The 27,648-nt window shown below is 36.4% G+C and overlaps 2 protein-coding genes across 12 annotated transcripts; both read right to left on the bottom strand.

Annotated features, from left to right (window-relative positions):
- Nucleotides 1–3,045: 3,045 nt before the first annotated feature.
- On the bottom strand, nucleotides 3,046–18,757 carry LOC140842362 (uncharacterized). Of its 10 annotated transcripts, none has more exons than XM_073210203.1 (7): nucleotides 18,638–18,754; nucleotides 18,454–18,554; nucleotides 17,457–18,380; nucleotides 17,216–17,362; nucleotides 16,859–17,132; nucleotides 3,300–3,402; nucleotides 3,046–3,172 (listed from the first exon to the last, which is right to left on the bottom strand). In XM_073210203.1, the coding sequence occupies exons 1-6, from the start codon at nucleotides 18,699–18,701 to the stop codon at nucleotides 3,380–3,382; spliced, it is 1,533 nt and encodes a 510-aa protein (XP_073066304.1). In that variant the 5' UTR covers nucleotides 18,702–18,754; the 3' UTR covers nucleotides 3,046–3,172; nucleotides 3,300–3,379. The 10 variants fall into 10 exon arrangements, with proteins under 10 accessions (XP_073066304.1, XP_073066300.1, XP_073066305.1 ...); XM_073210198.1 differs by lacking the exons at nucleotides 3,046–3,172; nucleotides 3,300–3,402 and adding exons at nucleotides 15,143–15,589; nucleotides 16,190–16,574 and having other exon boundaries at nucleotides 18,638–18,757; XM_073210199.1 differs by lacking the exons at nucleotides 3,046–3,172; nucleotides 3,300–3,402 and adding an exon at nucleotides 4,866–5,640 and having other exon boundaries at nucleotides 18,638–18,755.
- Nucleotides 5,885–7,972, bottom strand: LOC140842364 (uncharacterized). Of its 2 annotated transcripts, none has more exons than XM_073210208.1 (5): nucleotides 7,817–7,962; nucleotides 7,634–7,747; nucleotides 6,637–7,560; nucleotides 6,396–6,542; nucleotides 5,885–6,312 (listed from the first exon to the last, which is right to left on the bottom strand). In XM_073210208.1, the coding sequence occupies exons 2-5, from the start codon at nucleotides 7,712–7,714 to the stop codon at nucleotides 5,998–6,000; spliced, it is 1,467 nt and encodes a 488-aa protein (XP_073066309.1). In that variant the 5' UTR covers nucleotides 7,715–7,747; nucleotides 7,817–7,962; the 3' UTR covers nucleotides 5,885–5,997. The 2 variants fall into 2 exon arrangements, with proteins under 2 accessions (XP_073066309.1, XP_073066308.1); XM_073210207.1 differs by having other exon boundaries at nucleotides 5,890–6,312; nucleotides 7,634–7,734; nucleotides 7,817–7,972.
- Nucleotides 18,758–27,648: the final 8,891 nt, after the last annotated feature.

A 27,648-nucleotide genomic window follows, 5' to 3' on the forward strand; every position in this document is an offset into this window, starting at 1 on the left:
ACAGTAAACCAAAAACCAACGAAGAAAAATACTAATTAATTACAGTTTGTATGTGTGAAAATATTTATGAGACTTTGAGTAAATTAAAGGAAAAAGGGGTCAGATTCAAAAGTACCATTTTTGGGAGTTTGAATTTTACCACCGTCATTTATTATTTGTGAATTCTGTGCAGTGTTCAAGGTTTTGGTTTACAAAACTTCTCCCCCCTTTTTTAAAAAATAAAAGATTAATCATACGATCCCAATCCAAAATCATGATTTAGAATAATCGATAATCAAATAGATAGATTATAATTAATCCATTCGAATATAAATTCAGATTTTATAACTTACTGACTTAGATGATAGACAATTCGTTTGTCGATCACCAAGATTTAACGATAAAAACTTTGAACTCTTCAACATGATCGTAATTTCAATAATAAAATTTTCTTCTAAAAAAAATCTTCTCTGATTAAGGTACATGCAAAGTGGGGTAAAAGTGTAAAACGTACGTGCGTGTAAATTTGTCTAAAATATTTTGTTTAAAAATATAAATTTCCAATGTGAATATAATCCAAAAAAACAAAAAAAAAAACATATTATCATTTCTACTTTAAAGAAAGTTCAATAGGATCGTGGGAGTAACTTTTACATCTAAAAGATATACATAAAAATTCTTATGAAACAGTCTCACAGATCAATTTCGTAGGTCGAATATTTTATGTGGGTCATCAATAAAAATTATTACTTTTTATTGTAAATATCGATAGAATTGAGTCGTCTCGAGGATAAAAATTCGTGAGATCGCCTCATAAGAGATGTATTTGAAAATATAAATAAATTAAAAATAATATACTTGTCAGGTTGATTCTCACCGCACAATCTTTTATGTTAAATATAGAAAATATTACCAGCTGTTGGTTTATCTAATTATTTATATATTTATTTTGTTGTATTTTTACATACTGATTTGATTTAAGTGGAGAAATTTGATCTGATAAAATGTTTCAGAAATGAATTTCAAATGAAGGTTAACATTAAATTTAGTGGATTAGGATTTCAAATCTTTTAATGCAAATTCATTCAACTTGTTTAATGTTTTTTAAATCCATTGATTTGCTTTATTTTTAGCTATTTCAAAATCAAGAAGTCAAATAATCTCGTCCAAACACACCTCTAAATTAAACTCAATTAAAACTTTAAGAGAGATTGATTTCAAATCTGTATTAATAATAATTTTTTTATTTGTTTGAATAAAATAGATTTTAAATCCTTCACTAATTATAATCAATCAAAAGAAACACGATTAGAAATATCTGACCCAAAAATAGGTTGGCAAAACAGCATGGTTCAAGCAATGTAAAATCTAGCAAATCTCATTTAAGTTAAGTACGCAACATGTAACTAAGATCAAAATTTTAATTTTATTCTAATACATAAATGTTTATTTTTTATTTGTTACGATAAAATTCGTATCTACCTGCTATTCGGTGCATCTTAGGTAAACCTCCGGACTACCAAATTAACATGCAATTACGCCAAGTAACTACATCGACAAAATTCTATTGACAAACTCGTCTGAAAAATGTAAGTAAAAGAAATTGATATAGATGGATAGAGTTACTTAATGAGGTTTGAAGTAACAATTTTATAACATGTTCTCTGAAATTGAAATAATTCTTTTTTATATGGAAAATGTATTTGTTTTTTTAATATCACAATTTCCATTATTATTAAAAAATAAATAAATATAATATATATTAATCAAATGACGCAGGGGTGTTTGGATAAGAACAAGGTTCCTAGATTTATATTTGTCGGCATGCATGGCCCATAAAGGTATCAATACAATGGTCATGTTTATCCAGAAATTATAATTGCAGAATAACCCAAAAACTTTGATTTTAAATTCACCTAATAAAGCAAATATTGCTGTTTCCACCCCGACATATTCAGAATCATTCAAACAAAAAAGTAAATTCAAACCGATATCATTCTGGCAGCAATCTCATGTTTATTATCACATTGGAAAAGACATCAAATTCATGAATTGATTCATGGAAACTACGGATTCATGTATATTCCTTTATTCGCATAATTTACAAGGTGATGGGATGCAATATCATATTGCTAAATAAGTGGCTTCACTTCTCAGGTTTGTTAGAACACCAAATCAAACTATTGAAATACATTCCGAATGCAAAAGCAAGAATAATAGCTATAACCATATATATGATCTTCCTTGATTTCATCAGCTTTGCTGCTGTACCAGCAGCAACGAGCTTATAATAATCTACGCCATCTTTGCCCACCTTTTCAGTTCTTTTATTTGCAAATTTGGAGTCAGTGTTGCCCGAAAACTCTTCACGTTGATCGGCACTACTTGGTTCAGCTCTTTGATAGTCATGAATGGTGTCAGTTTTCTCATTTTTATTATCCTTTGATTCACTAACTTTTCCCTCCTCGACGGGTTTCGTATCTTCTTTCGGATCTGATTTATCACGAAAATCGGAAGCAGTTTCTTGCTTGATTTGAGCTTCACTTGAGCTTGTTTTCTTGGTATGATCGTTTTCTTGATCTTTCTTTGGTCGGGACGGTATTGGTGTTGGCGGGCGCTGGTCTACGGGCCTCTGGGCCGGTTGAGTCTCTAAAACTGACGATTTTTCATCCTCTTTCTTCGCCGGAACAATCAGTTTCGGCTGTCTTATATACAATATTCCACCTTCAAATTTAGCAGAGATGTTGGTGGTGTCACAGTTAGGCGAGACAGGGTAATCTTTCTGAAAGCTGCTCGGTTTGTTGTCCCCGATCGGCCTCATGCCGCTGACCCTCAAAGTTCCCGACCTAGCTAGCTGAACTCTCAACTGTTCTTTCTTAAAACCTGCAAAGTCGAGACATTTTTCTGAATAAATCATGCATGATGTTTTCAATCATATATCATGTTGGAGTACGTAGAACATGATATATTTTCTAAAAAATAACTCGAATCGAATTACTAAAACCGACCGGGGAGATATAAGAGGAGAGTGTCACAATCTTGCTCCTGTATTAGATCAGAGGATGGCTCATAACCATCCTTTTGAGCTGCTGCATCTCCCACTTTTGCATCCATAATATTTATTTACCCTTTTTTTAGAGATATATGTTGGTATATGTATGTATGTATATTCCGATGGAAATGAATATTTTCCCTGTGAAATGTACACACATATGTATATATATGTTTTGTTGTTGTTGAAGAATATGTATATATACGTTAATAGCAAGTTAATTTGAGTACCTTCAAGGCATTTCCATTTCTTGGAGAATAGAGTATACCTTTATTTCCATGCAGGCTTTCTTTGTTATTTCTAAGGAAGATGACTTTTTCTTGAGACACATGTTTCCGCCTATTCGTTTTACATCTTAGGCCGCCACCTTCCTGAATAAGGAAAGAATACACTTAACCAGTGTGCAGCATATGACTTAATCCATACAGATGGACAATTCTTAGGTTACTCTCGAGTTTCAAAATATCGGTAGAGGAAGGGATATCTCCATTCTCCCGTTTAGTTTATGAATAATTATAAACAATTCTTGATGTTTGGGTAAAAAAAAGAGTTTTTAAAACGAGACGTGATGTTGATTCTGCTTTTACAAAAATTGTGTGGAGCTAAAGTAATATAAGAACACAATTTTTAATTTCAAATTAATCAACCAAATAAAAAATTTAAACATTTATGATAACCAAGGCCCTGCTTCTTAAATATGGTATTTAAAATTTCATTATTTTATCAATAACTAAAAAATATAATACTTAAATAATTAAAAAGGATTATAGGTTTGAGATCGCGGGCCCCTTTTTGGGTTTTTCGAGGGGCCGTGATTGGAAATCTCGGTCTTCTCACGTCTGAATTTTTTTTATTCAAAATGTCCGGTTTGGATTGCAACAAACGCTTGCCAAAAATTGGGTCGTTATGTAATCGCTTGGGCCATATCGGCCCAACTACCCCCAGCTCTTATACTCTTGTTGTTCTCTTTCAAATTCGTTTAGTTTGTTGGACAAATTCACTTAACAATATATTTTAAATATCAAACAATTATTTTTTGAATGATTATGATTAATTTTAAATTAATCTCAATATCAACTAAGATTTTCTTTGAACAATACAAAGACAAAACGATATCTATATTAGTTTAAATGATTATTTTGGATATTTGATTTAAATTTTTTTATGTAAGCCGTCAAAAATTAAAGCTAAAGATTAAAGGCCAATTACGTACATTTCACAAGTATGTGAACAATTGGGTTAAGTAAGAGATCCGTCACACAAAATTTTTTTGCTTTTAAAAAGAAAAAAAACAAATAAAGAAAAAGTCAACTGCTTAACAATTTAAGATATTAAACAAGCGATTTAATTGACAAGATACGTAAATTATAATTAGCACCCTACTTGTTTGATATTAATTACCCAATAAACTTTTTTGAAATAACTAATTTCCCAAGTTATAATCACATGTCTTAAATTAATAACGTTACGAGTAGTGATACTAATTAGTTTAAATTAATAAACTCATTAACTGTTACATAAGATGTAAATACCAATCTTTAATTATCAATCATTACATTTTTCATATCTTCTGTTTCATTTTCGTGTGTTTTTTCTCACATAAGATGATGACATTTTTTTACATATATTTTACTGATGTTTTAGAATAGAATTTTCAAGAGGGAGAATCGAGATGAGGTCGTTCGAAATTATGCGGGTAACTTGTATTTTGCTTTTGTGCTTCTGGGCTGTTCTACGGAAGCAAATCCTGAAGAAATATACAAAGATTCTAAACGAGCATTGGAAATCAGGAGGATGACACTTGGAGAGAAAATTGGACAGATGACAATCATTGAGAAAGATGTTGCCAGTAATATTTCATCGGTAAATGATTATTCAACCACGCAACGTCGATAGTCGATATATCGACTCAAGATTACTTGATCGTCTTTCACCAAGGTATCAGATGCAAAAGATTTAATTTTTGTGTAGGAGGTGTGATGATTAGCGTTGGGAATGGTCCAACTTCCAAGACCAATGGCCTCAGCTAAGGAATGGATCGATATGTTGAACAACATTCAAAAGGGAGCCCTTTCCACCCGACTCCGAATTCCGACGGTATACCCTACTTGCGCCGTTCATGGCAACAATAATGCCTACAATGCTACAATTTTCCCTCAAAATATTGGACTAGGAGTCACCAGGTAACCAATGCTGCATAAGACGAGTCTTTTTGTTTCAAAAATGTAATACCTTTTAAGGAAAAAATTGCTTCGCATTTTTCCTAAGGTAGAGATGCTAATAAGGTTTGGGTTTGGTTCAGGTCGGATTGGACCCGATATCTGACCCAAAAGTTAGCAGAACGGCGATATCTTGGCTTGATCGGATGGTGTTCTACTACTGCAACAAGACTAAAACCAGTCATAAAGTCGATTTGTTTGATCAGAATTTCGGTACATGTGGTTTGTTCAAGGCTTTACTTCACAAGTCGAGCTTTCTTTCACTTGAAAGTTTCCAGAGGGAAAATGCAATCTCGTTCGGTCACTTGTTGGGAAATTGCTCCAACGGCGCATTCTAGCTTTCTTTCACACCAAGGCTTTGTTTTATTTTCAGCAATACCCAGAGAAGACCTTTGTAATTTGTGACGGTCAAGTATTATGGTTTTTATAGAACAAGAAACTCTGTAATTTGAATCTCTGGGTATGGACAATGCAAAAATATGATTCGCCAAAACTCAAATGTTGCTGGCACCGAACACATGAAACAAGTAGGCATATCATATCAAACCATAAAATATATAAGTTCATTCATTTGGAGCAACCAATGTATGAAAAAACAATCGCAGGGGTCAATTTGTCAACTAACTTCAACAAACTGCAAGGAATGATAGATAATTACTATTGATAATCTACAAAAAGTTGGTAGAGCTAATGTAAAAAGAAGGTTAAATTGACTTCTAAATTTTTAAATTGACTTCAAAAGGGTTCTTATGCGATAATAATCTCAATATTCTTAGAAATGTCCATTCCTTGCAACCTCCGACGAATAATTCTACGCTTCTTCTCGTCATCCCTTGGATTGGTATTTCCAGTCTCCCATCGTCCATAACCAACGTCGTAGAGCCTATAATTCACAGAGATTGCCAATCGTTCGAGTGAGACAACTTTATTAAGGATGTGGAAAATAAAATTACACTCGTTCTCAGTCCCACTAAATCCACTAAATTCCACTTCTTTCAATAATGTGTGACGCTTGACCACTCTACTATTTGCCTGTTTTCCTTCAAATTTCGATGGCAAGACCTACACACACGAGGTCAAACAAAAATATGAGCCACAGATATTCGCAAAGCATATGGTGGAGCAAGATTTGATATGATGAATACCACTGCTAGATGGAACTTGTGTAGAAGGGGGCACACATCCAGGATTGTAACAAGTGCAAGTAGATCAAGCTTGTTGCGGTCATCTAAAAATAAATCCAACTGTCTGAGGTTGCTTAAATTGTCAAGCAATCTAGCTGTTTTGCATCCCTGAAACAATTGCAAAAACTACTTTATTGAACATTTCTTTCACTTTTCTACGAAATTAAAGAAGGGATAGACTTTGAAAAGAAATTTCTAACACCTCAAAGGAGTTGGCTAGCGTGTAGAAAAACATAGATTTAAGATGGGGCAGATCTTTGGCAACTTTTTCGAATACACAAGGCATTACTTGGCTGTCAAAAATTGCGAAGAGTAAATTTCTGAGCAAAGGTACACTTGAAAACGTTAATATCAGCATTCTGTGATGACATATATTTAAAGTGATTAGATTGATGGCAGATAACTCCACCTCTGCAACCTTAGCACAACGAAAAACTGTCAAACTCTTTAACTGGAGATCGGGACCACGGATACTTAATTTGGAAGGAAGCTCACAATACATGAATTTCAATGACTGAAGGCTCGAACAATTTGACAAGAGGCACTCTACTGCCTCAGAAGTGAGAGTAACACACACCAATTCAAGAATTTCGAGTGCATTTCGGTTTGCTGTTCTGAAAGAACCGAACTTCAATAGTAAATGTTTCAAAGATGATGCTTCGGGGGGTAAATCAAAAGAAAAGTCAGGACGTTTGCCTTGTTGCGTATGGTCCTTGCAAGGTTCAATGATTAGCCGCACCACTCCCAATTTGTAAACAGAATCCATCCATCTTCTAAAAGCCTCCGAGAGGCACACACCATAACAACAAACCAATTTGAAAGATATTATTTTAGAACCAGAATGATGCTGTAAAATGGTATCCACTGCTCGGACAAGCTTCCTCTCAAAAGGGCCCAACTTTCCCCAAGTCTGATCAGCAGCACAACGAGGATAATTGGACAGATGAGAGCAAGAAAATCTAACTTGCGTGGCAAAGGTGTATGCATGCCTCCATCTCCATGACAGTATGCTTGTCCTAACGGCATCTCTGGCATGTAATAGCGAGATAATCAAAGACATGACGTCATCAGGCAACTCACTAATCCTATCTTCCCCTTCCTCGACGTCAGTATCAGTATGCATGTCCTAAAGGAAACACCCTCATCTTGCTCAAATATAATATTAACATATGAAACAAGAAATTCAGAAAAGATATTACCTTCGCGTGATTACGGGCTCGAGACTTCAAAACCCAAAATCCGCCGCCGCATAAAAATGCAAAAACTGCGATTCCGGCCATAACTGGCAAATCCGAGTTCCCTAAAAACACAACCTTTCCAGATTTTGTAATAAAGAAGAATCATAACCCCCAAAAAAAACAGAGAGGAAGTCAATCTCTTACCAGTTAAACAAGCTCGCATCTTTTTTCTTTTTTGCCTTCTCTAAATAACTAAATAAATATAACATTAATATCCAAACCGACATAGATTTTGTTTCTTTGATTCAACCGAGAAGACGATCTTCTGATTAGGGTTTTTTTAAAAATACTATAAAATAGTTCAAAACTATTTCACTGTTTTGCAGATTTTTTTTTTTTAAAAAATTCGGCCCAAACTAAATCTGATTAGGGTTTTTATTTGTCGACTTCCTGCTTTTTTTTTTAATGCTTCTAATTTATTTACACCGTCTAGGTAATTTATAACAAAAATAAATTTAGTAATTGTTGTATGATTTGTTTTCGTTTTAGTTGTATTATGGTAATATTTCAATTGTAATTTTATTTCTTGACTTTTTTTTCCTAATTTTGTTCAACGGGCGTTAGCAGTTAAGGATAATCTCATCCTCTTCCTGATCCTGATCATGTTCCACCTGTTGTCATGCACATATACAAACACAACAACAATCGGATAACTCCGGCGAGAATAACATCACAGTATAAACAACGTATACATGCAATCAAATAACATTATATAAGAAAGCATAACAATCATCAATAACATATATCAATCTAAAACATGGAATGCTATATAAAACTGTAAATCAACTAGTGACTCGTCATCTCCGACTTGATTCATTTCTAATCTAGGGATCTCAGTTCCGGGACATTGGTACAATATATCGAATTTCCGCAATAGAAGCCGATCTGATCCTACACAACATCGATATAACCCAAACATCTAGTGTCTTGACATATCCGCCAATGACTAGGCATCTGCGCCCATGACTCAATACACGCTTTGCTATACCTCAATAGACTAAGCATATCAATCTCATGAATTGCAAACATCAATGCAATGAAATAAAGTATGTGGTTTATGGGAAACTCAAGTCCAATCCGACTCAAGTCGATCTCCCAGTTAACATTGATTTATACCTTTCGTTCTGTCGATCTGACGAAGTCGAAGTCTCGAATTCAAATTTGTCAATGACAATCGAATATACAATATCAACATATATCCCAATCAATACCAGATATAATCAGAACTTAATCAAATTCTGTTTCAACGGCATAACATCGCAATCTCGATATATCCCGGTAATACCAAATCAGTGTATACCGATCCACAACTCATAATCGATCGACAAACATAATCTGATGTCAAATCTGTATAATCTTAATCAAATCAAATCTGATAAATCATAACAATTTCATACGGTATCTGTTATTCAATCCGGTTTCGATTATACGATGTCTAACATATCAAGAACACCATATATGAATCATATCCGATTCCTTCAATATCATATTTTCAAATCATAATAGAAATCAATAAAACTTACGTCCGTGTGAAGCCGTTAACACGAGGATCGCAGAAATATATTCAGATCGAAATTCTGACGGGCGGATTTTGTGCAAACTTCAAATTCCTAAAATAAAAGGCGTAAGGATTTCTGGCAATTTCTCGGAGCTCTTCTCGTTCTTCTTTTCTCTCAATTACTGAAAGAATGAGGTTATATATATATATATATATATATATATATATATATATATATATATATATATATATATATATACAATGCATGCCTAGAAAAAGTGGCTCACTCATTTAAGCAACACGTCTCACGCATATGCGCGACCATCCTCGGCGCATATGCGCGAGACCTACTGGTCTCGGCATTCTTCTTCTAGGCAGCTCGCGCATATGCGCATACCATCACCGCGCATATGCGCGAGGTTCTCTGGACTTCGCATTGTCAAATGCACATTCTCGCGCATATGCGCGCACTCACTTGGCGCATATGCGCGAGGTCCTCTGCCCATATCGCGCATCGTGTCGCGCATATGCGCGAGGTGTTCTACCATCGCACAAGCAATATCACACGTTACCTCAATTCGTGTCTCGGAATGATCCTTCATAATCATATCAATTCATAAATAAATAATCGCAAATTAACATGATATAAAATCTAGGTCATTACATTTCTGCCCCCTAAGATACGATTTCATCCTCGAAATCACAATTAATCAAATCATATCGGAAAGAAATGTATAACATAAGCTGAATAGAAAACTTACATCAGTGAAATAACTCTGGGAATCTCTGTCTCATATCTAACTCAGTCTCCCAGGTAGCTTCTTCGATGCCATGACGACTCCACTGAACTTTCACAAGCGGAATAGTCTTCGTTCTGAGTTGTTTTTCTTTACGATCGAGAATCTGGATCGATTTCTCGAAGTAACTCAGTGTCTCGTCTAATTCGGCCTCGTCTGGCTGAATAATATGAGATGCATCGGGAATATACTTCCGCAATAACGATACATGAAAAATATCATGTATCCCAGATAAAGAAGGCGGTAATGCGAGTCGATAGGCACGATCTCCTATCTTCTCGAGAATCTCATATGGCCCTGTAGAACGTGACAGTTTCCCTTTCTTGCCAAATCTGACAACTCCTCTGAAAGGTGAAATCTTTAAAAATACTCTGTCTGCTGCCTCAAATACCAACGGTCTACGTCGAACATTGGCATATTTGGCCTGTCTGTCTTGAGCTGCTTTTATTCTCTTCTGAATCAGCTTCACTTTTTCAGTCATATCTCTGATCATATCAGGTCCAATCTCAGGTACCTCAGAGATATCATCCCAATAAAGAGGGGATCTGCATTTCTTATCGTACAACGCTTCAAACAGTGTCATCTCAATACTCGTTTGATAGCTATTGTTGTACGAAAACTGTAAGGACCGTGTATCGTATTATCGTAAATCCTACGTGATTATCGATAATTTATGAAATTGTCATATGATTATACATTTGATGTATATTATGATAATGAAATTGAGAAAATGAATATTGAATATGAATTGATGTTGTACGACTTGATTTGAGGGGCCGGACGCCAATATTGTACAAAAACCAAAATGTTGTACAGAACAGGTGGCGCCCGAGCGGTAGAAAATTACCGCCCGAGCGCCAGGTAATGTAAAATCAATATTCGGGCAGAACACCTCGCGCCCGAGCGGTAATATTTGACCGCCCGAGCGCGAAGTGAGAGGCATGTGGACAAAACATGCCGCGCCCGAGCGGTAAGTTGTGACCGCTCGAGCGCGGTACATATTTCACTCGGAGGCAGAATGTCTCGCGCTCGGGCGCGAGAATTCTACCGCCCGAGCGCGAGAGGCGGTGGGGCGAGAATAAATTCTTTTCCCTCTTTCCTCCGTCACTTATCTTCAGAGAATTCGAGATATACGAGGGAAATTTGATTTCTTTCTTCCGATTCGACTTCGAAACGCTGTCTAAACGCGAAACAAATTATATATTTGTTATCTGCGCGTCGAGGGCTTTAGACTGAGGTAATTTTCTTTCAGTTTCAGCAGCTTTAAATATCAAGGTGCTGGAATAGCATGTATTTGAAGTTGAATTTGGAGTAACCATATATTGTATGAAAAAACAATCGCAAGGGGTCAATTTGTTAACCAACTTCAACAAACTGCAAGGAATGATAGATAATTACGACGATAATCTACCAAAAGTTGGTAGAGCTAATGTAAAAAGAAGGTTAAATTGACTTTTAAATTTTATACCACTTCAGTTTCTCATGCGATAATAATCTCAATATTATTAGAAATGGCCATTCCTTGCAACCTCTGATGAATAATTCTACGCTTCTTCTCGTCATCCCTTGGATTGGTATTTCCAGTCTCCCATCGTCCATAATCAACGTCGTAGAGCCTATAATTCACAGAGATTGCCAATCGTTCGAGTGAGACAACTTTATTAAGGATGTGGAAAATAAAATTACACTCGTTCTCAGTCCCGCTAAATCCACTAAATTCCACTTCTTTCAATAATGCGTGACGCCTGACCACTCTACTATTTGCCTGTTTTCCTTCAAATTTCGATGGCAAGACCTACATACACGAGGTCAAACAAAAATATGAGCCACAGAATTCACAAAGCATATGGTGGAGCAAGATTTGATATGATGAATACCACTGCTAGATGGAACTTGTGTAGAAGGGGGCACACATCCAGGATTGTAACAAGTGCAAGTAGATCAAGCTTGTTGCGGTCATCTAAAAATAAATCCAACTGTCTGAGGTTGCTTAAATTGTCAAGCAATCTAGCTGTTTTGCATCCCTGAAACAATGGCAAAAACTACTCTATTGAACATTTCTTTCACTTTTCTACGAAAATAAGAAGGGATAGACTTTGAAAAGAAATTTCTAACACCTCAAAGGAGTTGGCTAGCGTGTAGAAAAACATAGATTTAAGATGGGGCAGATCTTTGGCAACTTTTTCGAATACACAAGGCATTACTTGGCTGTCAAAAATTGCGATGAGTAAATTTCTGAGCAAAGGTACACTTGAAAACGTTAATATCAGCATTCTGTGATGACATATATTTAAAGTGATTAGATTGATGGCAGATAACTCCACCTCTGCAACCTTGTCACAATGATAAACTGTCAAACTCTTTAACTGGAGATCGGGACCACGGATACTTAATTTGGAAGGGAGCACACAATACTTCAATTTCAATGACCGAAGGCTCGAACAACTTGATAAGAGGCACTCTACTGCTTCAGAAGTGAGAGTAACACATACCAATTCGAGAATTTCGAGTGCATTTCGGTTTGCTGTTCTGAAAGAACAGAACTTCAATAGTAAATGTTTCAAAGATGATGCTTCGGGGGGTAAATCAAAAGAAAAATCAGGACGTTCGCCTTGTTGCGTATGGTCCTTGCAAGGTTCAATGATTAGCCGCTCCACTCCCAATTTGTAAACAGAATCCATCCATCTTCTAAAAGCCTCCGAGAGGCAGACACCATAACAACAAACCAATTTGAAAGACATTATTTTAGAACCAGAATGATGCTGTAAAATGGTATCCACTGCTCGGATAAGCTTCCTCTCGAAAGGGCCCAACTTTCCCCAAGTCTGATCAGCAGCACAACGAGGATAATTGGACATATGAGAGCAAGAAAATCTAACTTGGGTGGCAAAGGTGTATGCATGCCTCCATCTCCATGACAGTATGCTTGTCCTAACGGCATCTCTGGCATGTAATAGCGAGATAATCAAAGACATGACGTCATCAGGCAACTCACTAATCCTATCTTCCCCTTCCTCGACGCCAGTATCAGTATGCATGTGCTAAAGGAAACACCGTCATCTTGCTCAAATATAATATTAACATAAGAAACAAGAAATTCAGAAAAGATATTACCTTCGCGTGATGACGGGCTCGAGACTTCAAAACCCAAAATCCGCCGCCGCATAAAAATGCAAAAACTGCGATTCCGGCCATAACTGGCAAATCCGAGTTCCCTAAAAACACAACCTTTCCAGATTTTATAATAAAGAAGAATCATAACCCCCAAAAAAACAGAGAGGAAGTCAATCTCTTACCAGTGAAACAAGCTCGCATCTTTTTTTTTTTCTTTTTTGCCTTCTCTAAATAACTAAGTAAATATAACATTAAATCCAAACCGACACAGATTTTGTTTCTTTGATTCAACCGAGAAGACGATCTTCTGATTAGGGTTTTTAAAAATACAATAAAATAGTTCCATACTATTTCACTGTTTTGCAGATTTTTTTTTAAAAAAATTCGGCCCACTCTAAATCTGATTGGGGCTTTTATTTGTTGACTTCCTGCTTTTTTTTTTTGAATGCTTCTAATTTATTTACACCGTCGAGGTAATTTATAACAAAAATAAATTTTTGTTTTCGTTTTAGTTGTATTATGGTAATATTTCAATTGTAATTTTATTTCTTGACTTTTTTTTTCTAATTTTGTTCAACGGGCGTTAAGGATAATTTATAGTAATTATTTTCATTATTTATTAATTATATATGTTGTCGTAATTTTTTTATAAAGATTTTCCGTGGCTTGCTAAATTTTGTGTAACACTCACATATGAAAATCACGTGTAGGAAAATACATAATATAACAAACAAATTAAAATTCGAGATTAAAATTAAGATTTTCTATTATTTTAACAAAATATATAATATATTCACTATGATTAAATTTAATTTTTTAATGAATAAATTTATTGATTTTGAGTATTTATTTTATTTTGATATATATATATATATATCTATATCAAACATTAAAAATTAATTAATATAAGTTCCTATTTTAAATAATTTTTTTAATAAACTATTTTTTTACTTTAAATACTCGTACGTCTCTCCTTCTTTCTTATTTTTATCTTTAGACTATCCTTTCTGACATTTATTTATGCAAGTTTGGAGCGTTAAATACTTGTATATATCTCCTTCTTTCTTATTTTTATCTTTAGACTATCATTTCTGACAATTATTTATGCAAGTTCGGAGCGTTAAATACTTGTATATATCTCCTTCTTTCTTGTCAAAAAGGACACAGTAGTAGACTTCTGCGATTACAGACAATTTTTAATAAATCACTTCAGTAAGGCTTAACAGTTGCCCACTGAAACTCCTAGCTATCTCACAACTTGATCAATATGATTAGTACGTACAACTTGATCAATATGATTACTAAGACTATTATTGAATTACAAATATTTTCGAATGAATACACAAGCACAAATGTTCCTTGATGATCAGATATAAAACTCTTAAGCATGTGATGTAAATAATGTTTAATCAGTTGGGCTTCAGAAAATTGATCGTAAAATTTAGAATGTTCGAGAGAGACTGAATATCTTCACAGCTGATCTATTTATAGACTTCCATCTAACGGTCATATTTTTGAATCTGATAGTCGTTCCAGATATAGTAACCATTAGCCACATCATCATTCTTTCATGCCAAACCATACAAAACTGATAGTGCATATGTACTCTAATATTTAACAACTAAAATTATTAAGGTACGTAATATTTTATTCGATATGTTAGTTGAGCTCCGATCTTTTAGGAGAATGTTCTGAAAATTCTCAAAGAGTGTTCGATGAAATACCCGACTGATTCAATTAGATAGATAGTCGATAGACCTTGAATCAATGTTCTTCGATATTCAATTATATTCGAATGGTCAATTACGCTCGAGTTCAGTTAAGCTTGAAGATCAGTTGAGTTTGGATGTTCAATTCGGCTTGGGAAGATATATACTCATTAATATTCAATTTCCTTTAATAATTCAGTTCGGCAAGTCTCTTTATAGAATGTTTTTATTAAATAAATAGAATTTTATTAACTCACCAAAACTTAATTGATCCAAAAAATATGCACGATATATAAGAACAACTGAATTTTATAATGATCAAATAGCTGAGGTAAATTCAGAGGTATAAATCTGCTAAGTTGAAAATGAATTATCTGAAGCTGACTTAGGCACTATTTCTTGTGATATTCCTTTTGAGATCCTGGATGCTTGCTTGATGATCCCGAGGGCTTTCTATTGGCAGAATCACCTTATGACTTGATTCCTGTTTTTCTGATGCGCTTCCCCATTTTTGTTAACACCACTGGGGTACTTCAGGATTTTAAGCTTCATCTAGTTGGGTACTGATTCCATCAATCTTCAAGGAAAGCTGAGAGTTGACTTCATCAATTTTTGAAGATAGCTCAAAATTGTTAGTCTTAATTTGTCCACCAAGATTGGTTGTAGTAACAACCTGTGCTTTCTTCATCAATTCCCGTTTCATGAGAGTAGAGACACTTCCTTCAAAATCTTTTCCTTGAATTTGTCAAGTGCATTGTAAGAGTATAGCCGATTGTGATCTAAAGCAGATAGATTCCGCCTGGATTTCAAATTATGCTGGAGTTAATTCCTTGGTGATGATGCATCTATTTGAACAAGTAATGAAGGTACCATTGTCGTGGTAATTTGATCGAGTCAAATAAACTATGACCAATAGTTTATTCTAAATATTATTCGATGTATGAAATTTGTTATTAGAAAATGAATCGAACTTTTTGGATAATATTTCCTTTTAATCTTTATATCTTGCAGCATAACAAGAAGGCCCTACATGTAAGAATTTGAAGAAACAAAATGGCCGAGAGTGCAGCATCCTTTCTCTTCAATCAACTTAATATATTGCTCCAACAATTGCTTAGAGGGATTGGAAAAAATGCCATGTACATTCGAGATGAATTGGGACAGATGAAGGGGTTGATTCGAGCAGCTGGTGCAAGAGAAGAAAGTGATGACCAACTTGAAGAATGGGTCAAGCGAGTGCGCAAAATCAGTGAGTATGCTAACTTTACTAACTATGGATTTGAGGTAAGCTGGATAACGCACCGGTACAAGGTTATTTATCTTTTCCAAAAGAGTGCGATCAAAATACGTACGTCAGTTTGAGTCGTCTGAATACTACAAGTGTGAATTCTATGAGTACCTGGTGTACACGCTTGGGACAGGTTCTTGGAGAAGAATTCCTCGAAACTACCCGTTTGAGCAAGCTCACCTTTCCTTTGGCGTGTTTCTGAATGGAAATCTACATGGGCTGGTACCGATTAATTATTCTGAATCCGACAAGTTAATATCTTGTTTTGATCTCGAAGATGAATCATTCGAGCCCTTTTCTCCTCCTCCCTCTCTATTACAGATAGTGTGGTTTGGAATCTGTCATGTTTTAGGAGTCTTGGATGGTTGTTCGTGTATTTGTGACAGCACTTGCTCAACAAATGACGGGACAATTGTTTTCTGGACAAGAAACTCTGTTATTTGAATCTCTGGGTATGGACGATGCAAAAATATGATTCGCCAAAACTCAAATGTTGCTGGCACCGAACACATGAAACAAGTAGGCATATCGTATCAAACCATAAAATATACAAGTTCATTCATTTGGAGCAACCATTGTATGAAAAAAAAAATCGCAAGGGGTCAATTTGTTAACCAACTTCAACAAACTTCAAGGAATGATAGATAATTACAACGATAATCTACCAAAAGTTGGTAGAGCTAATGTAAAAAGAAGGTTAAATTGACTTTTAAATTTTATACAACTTCAAAACGGTTTCTCATGCGATAATAATCTCAATATTCTTAGAAATGGCCATACCTTGCAACCTCCGACGAATAATTCTACGCTTCTTCTCGTCATCCCTTGGATTGGTATTTCCAGTCTCCCATCGTCCATAATCAACGTCGTAGAGCCTATAATTCACAGAGATTGCCAATCGTTCGAGTGAGACAACTTTATCAAGGATGTGGAAAATAAAATTACACTCGTTCTCAGTCCCGCTAAATCCACTAAATTCCACTTCTTTCAATAATGCGTGACGCCTGACCACTCTACTATTTGCCTGTTTTCCTTCAAATTTCGATGGCAAGACCTACGTACACGAGGTCAAACAAAAATATGAGCCACAGATATTCACAAAGCATATGGTGGAGCAAGATTTGATATGATGAATACCACTGCTAGATGGAACTTGTGTAGAAGGGGGCACACATCCAGGATTGTAACAAGTGCAAGTAGATCAAGCTTGTTGCGGTCATCTAAAAATAAATCCAACTGTCTGAGGTTGCTTAAATTGTCAAGCAATCTAGCTGTTTTGCATCCCTGAAACAATGGCAAAAACTACTCTATTGAATATTTCTTTCACTTTTCTACGAAAATAAAGAAGGGATAGACTTTGAAAAGAAATTTCTAACACCTCAAAGGAGTTGGCTAGCGTGTAGAAAAACATAGATTTAAGATGGGGCAGATCTTTGGCAACTTTTTCGAATACACAAGGCATTACTTGGCTGTCAAAAATTTCGATGAGTAAATTTCTCAGCAAAGGTACACTTGAAAACGTTAATATCAGCATTCTGTGATGACACATATTTAAAGTGATTAGATTGATGGCAGATAACTCCACCTCTGCAACCTTAGCACAACGAAAAACTGTCAAACTTTTTAACTGGAGATCGGGACCACGGATACTTAATTTGGAAGGAAGCACACAATACTTGAATTTCAATGACCGAAGGCTCGAACAATTTGACAAGAGGCACTCTACTGCCTCAGAAGTGAGAGTAACACATACCAATTCGAGAATTTCGAGTGCATTTCGGTTTGCTGTTCTGAAAGAACCGAACTTCAATAGTAAATGTTTCAAAGATGATGCTTCGGGGGGTAAATCAAAAGAAAAATCAGGACGTTTGCCTTGTTGCGTATGGTCCTTGCAAGGTTCAATGATTAGCCGCTCCACTCCCAATTTGTAAACAGAATCCATCCATCTTCTAAAAGCCTCCGAGAGGCACACACCATAACAGCAAACCAATTTGAAAGACATTATTTTAGAACCAGAATGATGCTGTAAAATGGTATCCACTGCTCGGATAAGCTTCCTCTCAAAAGGGCCCAACTTTCCCCAAGTCTGATCAGCAGCACAACGAGGATAATTGGACATATGAGAGCAAGAAAATCTAACTTGCGTGGCAAAGGTGTATGCATGCCTCCATCTTCTTGACATTATGCTTGTCCTAACAGCATCTCTGGCATGTAATAGCGAGATAATCAAAGACACGACGTCATCAGGCAATTCACTAATCCTATCTTCCCCTTCCTCGACGTCAGTATCAGCATGCATGTCCTAAAGGAAACATCCCCATCTTGCTCAAATTTAATATTTACATAAGAAACAAGAAATTCAGACAAGATATTACCTTCGCGTGATTACGGGCTCGAGACTTCAAAACCCAAAATCCGCCGCCGCATAAAAATGCAAAAACTGCGATTCCGGCCATAACTGACAAATCCGAGTTCCCTAAAAACACAACCGTTCCAGATTTTGTAATAAAGAAGAATCATAACCCCAAAAAAAAAAGAGAGAGGAAGTCAATCTCTTACGAGTTAAACAAGCTCGCATTTTTTTCTCTTTTCCGTTCTCTAAATAGCTAAATAAATATAACATTAATATCCAAACCGACACAGATATTGTTTCTTTGATTCACCGAGAAGACGATATTCTGATTAGGGTTTTTAAAAAAATACTATAAAATAGTTCAAAACTATTCCACTGTTTTGCAGATTTTTTTTTAAAAAATTCAACCTAGACTAAATCTGATTGGGGTTTTTATTTGTCAACTTCCTGCTCTTTTTTTTTTTTGAACGCTTCTAATTTATTTACACCGTCGAGGTAATTTATAACAAAAATAATTTTATTAATTGTCGTATGATTTGTTTTCGTTTTTAGTTGTATTATGGTAATATTTCAATTGTGATTTTGTTTCTTTATTTTTTTTTCTGATTTTGTTCAACGGGCGTTAAGGATAATTTATAGTAATTATTTTCATTATTTATTAATTATATATGTTGTCGTAATTTTTTTTATAAAGATTTTGTGTAACACTCACATGCGAAAATCACGTGTAGAAAAATACCATATTTTTGCTTGCAATTTAGGATTCTCATTTTACATGAGATCAATCAGGGTATTCTCTTAGCAGAATGGTCGGGACTTGACAGGATTACAACTCCCTCACATTCAAACTACACTTATTCTGTTGAGGCAGGAATTCTTGCTGGAGTTGGCATGGTTAGTGTTTTTAATTATTTACACAAGAATATTTGAGTTAACCTGTGGCATTTGTTGAAACAGATTGTTATCTCCTAAATTTCTCAGGTTATAGTACCCTATAACTATTCCGAGTTATCATTATTCTTACTTCCATAGTGAAAAACAAGTACATCCCCAATAGCAGAATTGATGATGCAGTGCACAGAATATTAAGGGTCAAGTTTATGTTGGGTCTTTTTGAGAACCCTTTAGCCGATTATAGCTTCACGATCGAACTCGGTAGCCAGGTTAACTTTCTAGTACCGTTCCTGAACAAAAAATCAATCCTTCGTTCATTATGCAGTTAAGATGTAGTGTGTCCAATATGACAGAAACACCGAGAATTAGCTAGGGACGCAGTCTGAAAATCGCTTTGTTTTGTTGAAGAATGGTAAAAGTAGTAGTGATCCATTGCTTCCACTCTCAAAGAATGTGCCAAGTAATTCTAGTTGCAGGAACACATGCACATGACTTGGGGTACTAATGTGGTGGCTGGACCATGGAATGGTGGGGTTTTAAAGGCAATAAGCTGCGTTTTCATGTAGTAACACATTCTACTTGACCTTTGCGGGAACTACAATCTTGACCGCTATAAAAAAGACTGTTGGTTCTAGTACAAAAGTTGTGTACGAAGAGAATCCTGATTGGAAGTTTGTGAAAACCATTAAATTCTCCTACGACATTGTTGTTGTGGGAGAGGTCCCATATACAGACATTCATGGCAATACTAATCTGTTGAGTAAAGGTTGGGGTGTCTCTAAAAGAATGCCACAGGATAAGTCAATGGGAGTTTAAAACCGTAGACTTGGCCAACCGGTTGTGTTCAGTTAGTTGAGGGAGTTAGAAGCCGTCGGGGGAGTTGGATAAACTTTAAAACCGTAGACTTGGCCAACCGGTTGTGTTCAGTTAGTTGAGGGAGTTAGAAGCCGTCGGGGGAGTTGGATAAACTCCCATTGACTTATCCTGTGGCATTCTTTTAGAGACACCCCAACCTTTACTCAACAGTTATTTATCTATTTACTAGGAATGAACACGTGTGATGCACGTGGGTGATTAATAATGAAACATATACTAACAAGATTTAGATAATTTTTAAAATAATTTGAATAATATATTGTTTATGAATATTTATTAATCTAAATATATCAAAACACAATAAATAAAAATACATCATAACGATAAATCAAATATATTCACTTATTTATATAACATTTTTCAATTTGCATTATTATAACATAATGACAGCTCTCTCAAATTAACAAAGATTTTTTCATCCAAATATCATTCACAATAGAAAACAATAAAAATAAAATTAAGAGAATAGTAAATTTTTCTAAAACCAAAATTACAATGTATTTAAATGGAGTGCATATAGTGACTGATTCTCTTAATTAACTAAATTATCATAATGATGTTAAAATAAAACCCCTAAACTTGTTATTAAGTTAAATATCAATTGTGTTTTTGCTAACTTTTAACTCCTTACAAATTTTGTTTAACTTTTTCTTTTTTTAGAATAGATATTACACATCAACTCAAATGTTTAAAACTGTATAGTAGCTCAATCGTCATGATTTGATCGATGTATCTAACAAAGACAATTATTGCACTCCAACAATATCAATAATTACACTAATTGCAATATATGAGAATTGATCTCATGATTTTGACTCTTACATATAGCAATTGTAGGATCATGTATTTGCCGCTTTACCAAAAGTTATAACCAGGGTAACGATACAACATTAACTAAAATCTTTTAAAATCGTAAAACAATTCAAACGTCATATTTCGATTGTTATACCTTATATAAACAATTATTGCACCTAACAAATATGATATAGTTGTTAGTTTACATTCTAAAAATCATTTTTTTAAATCAAATTATTCTCACTAATCAAATAATTTCATCGAATACAAATTAGTTTTAATTACTAATAATAATTTAAACACAAATATTAATTGTTAGGGTGACCACTATATGTCCTCACCTATGCTTCATTAAGTTGCAACCATAATAATAATACACAATGAATTGGTAAACATAACTTAGTTAATTTAATAAGTGAGTAATATTAAATACAATTTTGTTATTTTGAAATGTGAAAAACAGCTTATATATATATAAATTCATCATATATAATGCTAAATTAATTAATATGTAGAAAAGAGAAAAAATTATTTTTATGTATGTAATTTCATCATATACAATTAGAAATTAATTAATATATTGAAAAGAAAAAACAATATAACAAATAATATATTATTGTTTGGGCTAAAAATAATTATTTAATTCGAAGCCCAATGAATGTAGAAATTAATTAAAAGCCCATCAAACGCATCGGGTTGATTTTTAAAACCGATCACGAAGCACTGAAAAAGGGGGAAGATCGTGGGAGGAGAGGTTGAGATCGTGGCATGAAGAGCGGGGAACATGGCTCATGGGGGAGTGGGAGGAACCGCACAGTTTGCAGAAAGAAAAAGAGGACATCGGCAAACAAAAAAACACAACACAACTCGACACAGACAAAAATCTGCAAAAGCTCTCTGCAAAAATTCCAATATTCAAGCATTAGTTTTTTCAAGCTTTCCAGCATATTTCTAACAATTCACGTCTTCTCATTTTAGATTTCATCAACTCTATTTGTTATATTTTATGTCTTGTAAATTCCTACGGTTTATTGAAAATATAAACAATGTCAGGCGTTTATTCTTCCAACTCCAATAGTTTTCTTCATTTTAGCGTTATAGTTGTTTTAGGAGATTAGAACCGACGATCAAATTTAGAATTCACAATCGCTTGTTTTTAGAAGTTAGATTTTATCATTTTCACACAAATCGGTGCACTTCGCACCTGGCACGCCCGCAACACCAAATATTGTGCAAACATATTTTTGGCACGCCCAGTGGGACCATCATGCCGCCAAGAAGGAAAGAAAACGTCAATCAAAGAGACGGGAAGTTTCTACCAAGCCAGGAAGAGACTCATGCTCCACAGATAGAACAATCGGCTTCTGAAGAGCCGACCAGGGAGTTGGATTTGCATCCAAGTCATGTTCCAGAGGTATATGCTCATATTTCAAATCATTTGGTTGAAACGTTGGCTGCGATAAAATTTGAAGAAATATCAGAAGCACTGTCCAAAGCTGTGTCTGATTGCTTGAAGACAGTATTGGGTAAACCGAACCAATCAACCAACAAAGAGCAAAATACCATTGTCAAAGAGGCTGATCAGGGGAGTAATCAATTCACTGAACTCGACCAGGGAGCAGGACACTCAAAGGCTGGCGATCCTCGCCGCCCAGAGTTGGCACTCCCAAACCAACGGGAAGGAAGTTACACACTATCACGTAAAAATGAGAAAACTTTAGGTGGAAGAGTTCGGCCATATCCACGTACAGATGGAGCAGGGAGTTTGAAACAACCTGTCAACCAAGTCCATGCGATTACTAATCCTTTGTATCAACCAGGAATGGATGATGATATACCACACTTGGGTTATCATGGAGTTGATGGAAGTTTCCAAGGATGTAATGTTGGTTACAGTACAGAGGCTCAGGCTCGGGGGGCAAACTATTATCACCATCTGCTCCCCAACAAAAACGCAGCAATGATCGATCCTGATATGGTGAGAGAAACTGTGCAAGAAATGTATGGGCCGGCTTTGAGACAAATTGGCCGCCCAGAATTTCACAAGCCATACCCCAACCACATAGATATCGACAATCCATTTCCCAGATGTTACAAGGTACCAGATTTCAGCTTATTTTCTGGAGAAGATAGTCAATCTAGCCTTGAGCACATTGCTAGGTTCACTATAAGGTGTGGGGAGCTGGCGGACTTGGAAAACTTTATTACTTTGAAGTTGAGATTGTTCCCAAATTCCTTTACTGGCACGGCATTTTCGGGGTATGCCGCACTTCCTCGAAACTCAATCTTAGGTTGGAAAGATATGGAGAAGCAATTCCTTACTCAGTTTTACCGAACTGAGCCTGAGGCGTGCATCGCTGATTTGTCAAAGATATCTCAGAAAAAAGGAGAAACAGCTGATATGTTCATTGATAGGTTCAAGAAAACAAAGAACAAGTGCAAGGTGTTTCTGCCAGAGACTGAGTTTGTCAAAATAGTACAAAAGGGGCTAGACTTTGAGCATAAGAAGAATTTTCAGGATATGGAATTCAGAGATTTCTTTGAACTTGCAGCAAAGGTTGGGGAGTACGAGGAACTATTGACAGATGAGCCGTCTAACAAGAAAACAACAATGGAATCTTATTACCAAGAGGTGGAAGATGTTTTGGCAGAAATTCGATCAGCTGGTTCATATACGGTTCCCTTGCTAAAAAAGAAGCTGACAGAACCTGAAAAGAAGAATAGCTCCCAACCTCCCAAGGACATGCAGTACACATTCAATATTTCCAAAACAGATGACATATTTGATTTTCTGGTTAAAGAAAAGTTCCTCGCTTTTTCACCTGATCATCGGATGCCTGCTAAGAATGAGCTGAAAAGTCGAGAATATTGTAAGTATCACAACTCATACAATCATTCCACTAAATTGTGTTGGGCTTTCAAGAATGTTCTGCAGGAAAGAATCAACAAAGGAATATTGAAATTCCCTAACAAGCAAGAGTACATGGCAGTGGACAATGACCCATTTCCTCCTGCGGCATCGGTAAACGTGAACGTCACAAATTTGAGAAATTTGTTGAATGACAAGAGAAGAAGCCGATTCTTTGCAATGAAAGACCGAATAATTAAGAAATGTTGGATTCCGAAAGGTCAACTATTTGAGGCCGCTGTAAGGTATAGTACTAATCAACTAAGAACATTTCAGCAGCGTTTTCCCAGAAGTGTTGGTGAATCTGCGGCCTCTAGGCCGAAGAACAAATATTTATTCAAGAGACCAGTGCTTGAGAATCAATTGTTTAGAGGGGAGTCGTCTCGCAATCAGCACCAGAGATACTCGAACAGGAGGAACGTGAACAAAGTTGAACCACGAAAGATAGAAATCAGGAAGAAGTCACTTTATCATGATAAAAGTCAGCGTGTGAATGAAGCTCCGGTGAGAAAGACTGTAGAGGTCAGGGAAGTTCGACCCAGATTTGTACGTCCAGCCAAAAAAGAATTCACCCACGAATGGAGAGTGGCCCAACACAGAAAATTCCCTAGGCCACCAACTCGAACCCAGAAAAGAAGGCTGTTGAGGGAAAAAGCGGCTGCAAAAAAGGAAGAACTTTCTAAGGTAGACAATAAACCCATACATGATATGCCAGTCATCGAATCACAAGCGGGAAGTAGGTCAAACTTTGGTAGGTCCGCCACTGAAGATAAGTGGGTCGACGAAGACGATGATTTACCGAGTGATTATGAGAAGCAAGAAAGGAAAACATTCAGTTTCTGTATAGGGAAGTTCCACATATCAGTGGACTGTGCCACAGGATTGACGATACTACCAGAAAGGTTCAAACTTGTCGAGGAAGAGTGCGGGGAGTCAGTGTCTAAAGTAGCGGTTGAAGAGATGAAGGTTGGCAACAAACTCCCCGAAAGAGGTTCAGGAGTTATTATCAGAGAAGATCACCCTAACAAGCCTAAGCATGTGATTTTGGAAAAGACAACAGCCGATATGACTAATGACATAAGGTCTTTATACATTAAGGCTCATGTGAATGGCAAGCCAGTGTCCAAAGTGTTAATCGACAATGGCTCGGTAGTGAATGTCTTGCCAGTGAGGATGTTTAAAAATTTGGGCAAAAATGAAGAGGACCTAATCTCCACAGAAGTTTCTGTTGCTGCGTTTACGGAAAAAACCACTAAGAACATTGAGTTTTTCCCAGCTGATGTTGTTGTGGGGAGTATGTCGTCTATTTGCGCATTTTTTGTTGTGAACTCATCTGCCAACTTCCAAGCTTTGTTAGGCAGATATTGGATCCATGCAAATCAATGCATCACATCCTCAATGCACCGGTTCTTTTTATTTTGGAAAGGAGATTACGTGGAGATTGTGGAAGCCGATGCACAGCCTTTCCAAGCTCATGCCAACACAGTGGAGGCCAGATACTATAACGGGGATTTCGGGCCCATAAAAGTCTGTGGCAAGGATAGAAAAAGGAGTCTAGTTTACATGCAGTCCCTAACCCCAAGTTCAGTGTTGAACCAGATACTTAAACCTACTGTCTTCGGGCCATATAGGCCGATGATTCAGCCGACGATCGAGGAGATCGATGATTGAATACAACCAAATGGAGAAAGAGGTGGCTGCAGCCTTCGTGTGGAAAGTCTACATGCAGCAGGTTTCGGATAGAGTATGCGATGAGGAACAATGGAATATCCATGGGACGGAAGTGTTTTATGAAGATGAGTTCGAAGAGGAGCATGAAAAAGATGAGATTCAAGTTGACGAGTTATTAATGGCGCCATCTCAACTGGAAGATGGCCAACATGAGGTACAAGATCCGTTAGAAGATATCAACTTAGGAGAACTTGATGATATGTGAGCACATTGCTGGAAGAAAGAATTAAGCAAGATTTGATCAGCTTGTTGAGAGAGTGAGTAAAGAGAGAGATGAACTTTTATTCAGCAGGGAGTTGGCCTTATGGCCATTTTAGCACATGTTCTCTTTTGGTTATCTTTGCTTGAGTACTGAGAAATATAGTAGCGAAAGTGGGTTCCACAACCATTTTTGTGAGTTAATTTATGGTTTGAATAGTAGCATGTCGAGAGCTGGGTCTCTCACTTCTTGAAAAGAAATTTTGAATGTGGGGAGTTGACCAGGTGGCCACTTGTGCATACATTTGGATTGATGTTTTTGTAGAATGTTATGAAAAATCATGGATAAAGTAGGCTACAAAGCCACTTTTACAAATTTGTATCGATTAAAGGAATGATAAGGTGTGGGGAGTTGGGCAAGCCGATTTATATTACAAGCAATGTGAGAAGGGAGTTGTTTGGATTAACTCAGAATAAACTCCCCAACAACATCCAACATCACATTCAACCCCATCTCCACTCTCCAACAACATCCAACACCACATTCAACCCATCTCCAATCCCCAACAACATCCAACAATCAGAAGGACAAACCAACAGTCAACAGATAGAGAGCGGAGCCACCGCATGCAAGAGCAATAAGTAGACAGGTATGCGGGAAAATGGTCCAAATGAAGTGCAATGCATGCAAATGGCTGCTTGGGTAGGGGAAATGTGACCCAAGTGATGTGCAACACACAAAGAAAATATTAGAGTTACCTCTTGGATGCCAACTCATGGTAATATGCACGTTCATTAAACAAGAGAGCCAGTGATCTAGCGAGGAGTTATGCCAATACATGGCTTGAATCAGTTGTTTGTCAGTGGCGTGCACAAAACCACCCAACTCCCCACAGGAACTCGATACTAGCAAAGAAACAAAAGGCAGTGGTGAACCGAGGAACCACGGCAGTTGGGGCGCCGGTCTAGCAAAGAATGACAACGACAAAATTTTAATGTATTCTGGTTTAGGCAAATTCGCAAACACCATGAAGGCACAATGGATCAAAATAACTTATGGGTTGGCACGACCGGCGTAGTGGAAGAAACAAGGGACGAAGATGGAGCTAAGATGGTGATTTGCGCAGAAGATGCACTCACGGAGCTCGAACCAGGGAGGCGCAATGAAGAAGAGCCTGTAGCCGTGATGTGGTATGAGAAAAAGAAATTGGTGAAGAAGGGTTGTGGACAGATTTTCAAATCCAGAAATTGAATGAAGGAAGTGATGGTGTGGGATTATGCAAGATGGAGCAGGAGAAATGACGGCGAAGAAAAGGCGAGCAAGCTCTAAGGGGCAGCGATCTTCTAGCTGCAGTGAAGAGTAATCGGACAAAGGGGAGGCAGGGAGATTGAAGAAAGCAGGCAAGGGAGTTTTGAATCTGAAGAGTGAATAAAGCGTGAATAAAGAAAACCAAGAGACAATGGTTTGAAGTCCAATTGTGAATGGGCTTGGTTATTCAGCCCACTATCATAAGCCCAATTCACATGCAAATAAAATCGCGGGCCGCTACAAGTACAATTGAGTTGGGCTGACATACAAGCATTTTGGCCCAACGGGCCAATGCTTGCGGGGGGCAATTGTTTGGGCTAAAAATAATTATTTAATTCGAAGCCCAATGAATGTAGAAATTAATTAAAAGCCCATCAAACGCATCGGGTTGATTTTTAAAACCGATCACGAAGCACTGAAAAAGGGGGAAGATCGTGGGAGGAGAGGTTGAGATCGTGGCATGAAGAGCGGGGAACATGGCTCATGGGGGAGTGGGAGGAACCGCA

The sequence above is a fragment of the Primulina eburnea genome, chromosome 10 (genome assembly GCF_022965805.1).
Source record: "Primulina eburnea isolate SZY01 chromosome 10, ASM2296580v1, whole genome shotgun sequence".
In the NCBI taxonomy this organism is placed as follows: domain Eukaryota; kingdom Viridiplantae; phylum Streptophyta; class Magnoliopsida; order Lamiales; family Gesneriaceae; genus Primulina; species Primulina eburnea.

Coding starts and splice junctions, on each gene's coding strand:
- LOC140842364 (XM_073210207.1), bottom strand. Junction 6,543..6,636: donor CGCTAGCCAACTCCTTTGAG/GTGTTAGAAATT, acceptor CAATTGTTTCAG/GGATGCAAAACAGCTAGATT. Junction 6,313..6,395: donor ACAAGTTCCATCTAGCAGTG/GTATTCATCATA, acceptor TCGTGTGTGTAG/GTCTTGCCATCGAAATTTGA.
- LOC140842362 (XM_073210198.1), bottom strand. CDS start 18,701: ATGTTATATTTATTTAGCTATTTAGAGAACGGAAAAGAGAAAAAAATG. Junction 18,555..18,637: donor AATGCGAGCTTGTTTAACTC/GTAAGAGATTGA, acceptor TTGTGTTTTTAG/GGAACTCGGATTTGTCAGTT. Junction 16,575..16,858: donor TATTCGTCGGAGGTTGCAAG/GTATGGCCATTT, acceptor GTTCGGTGCCAG/CAACATTTGAGTTTTGGCGA.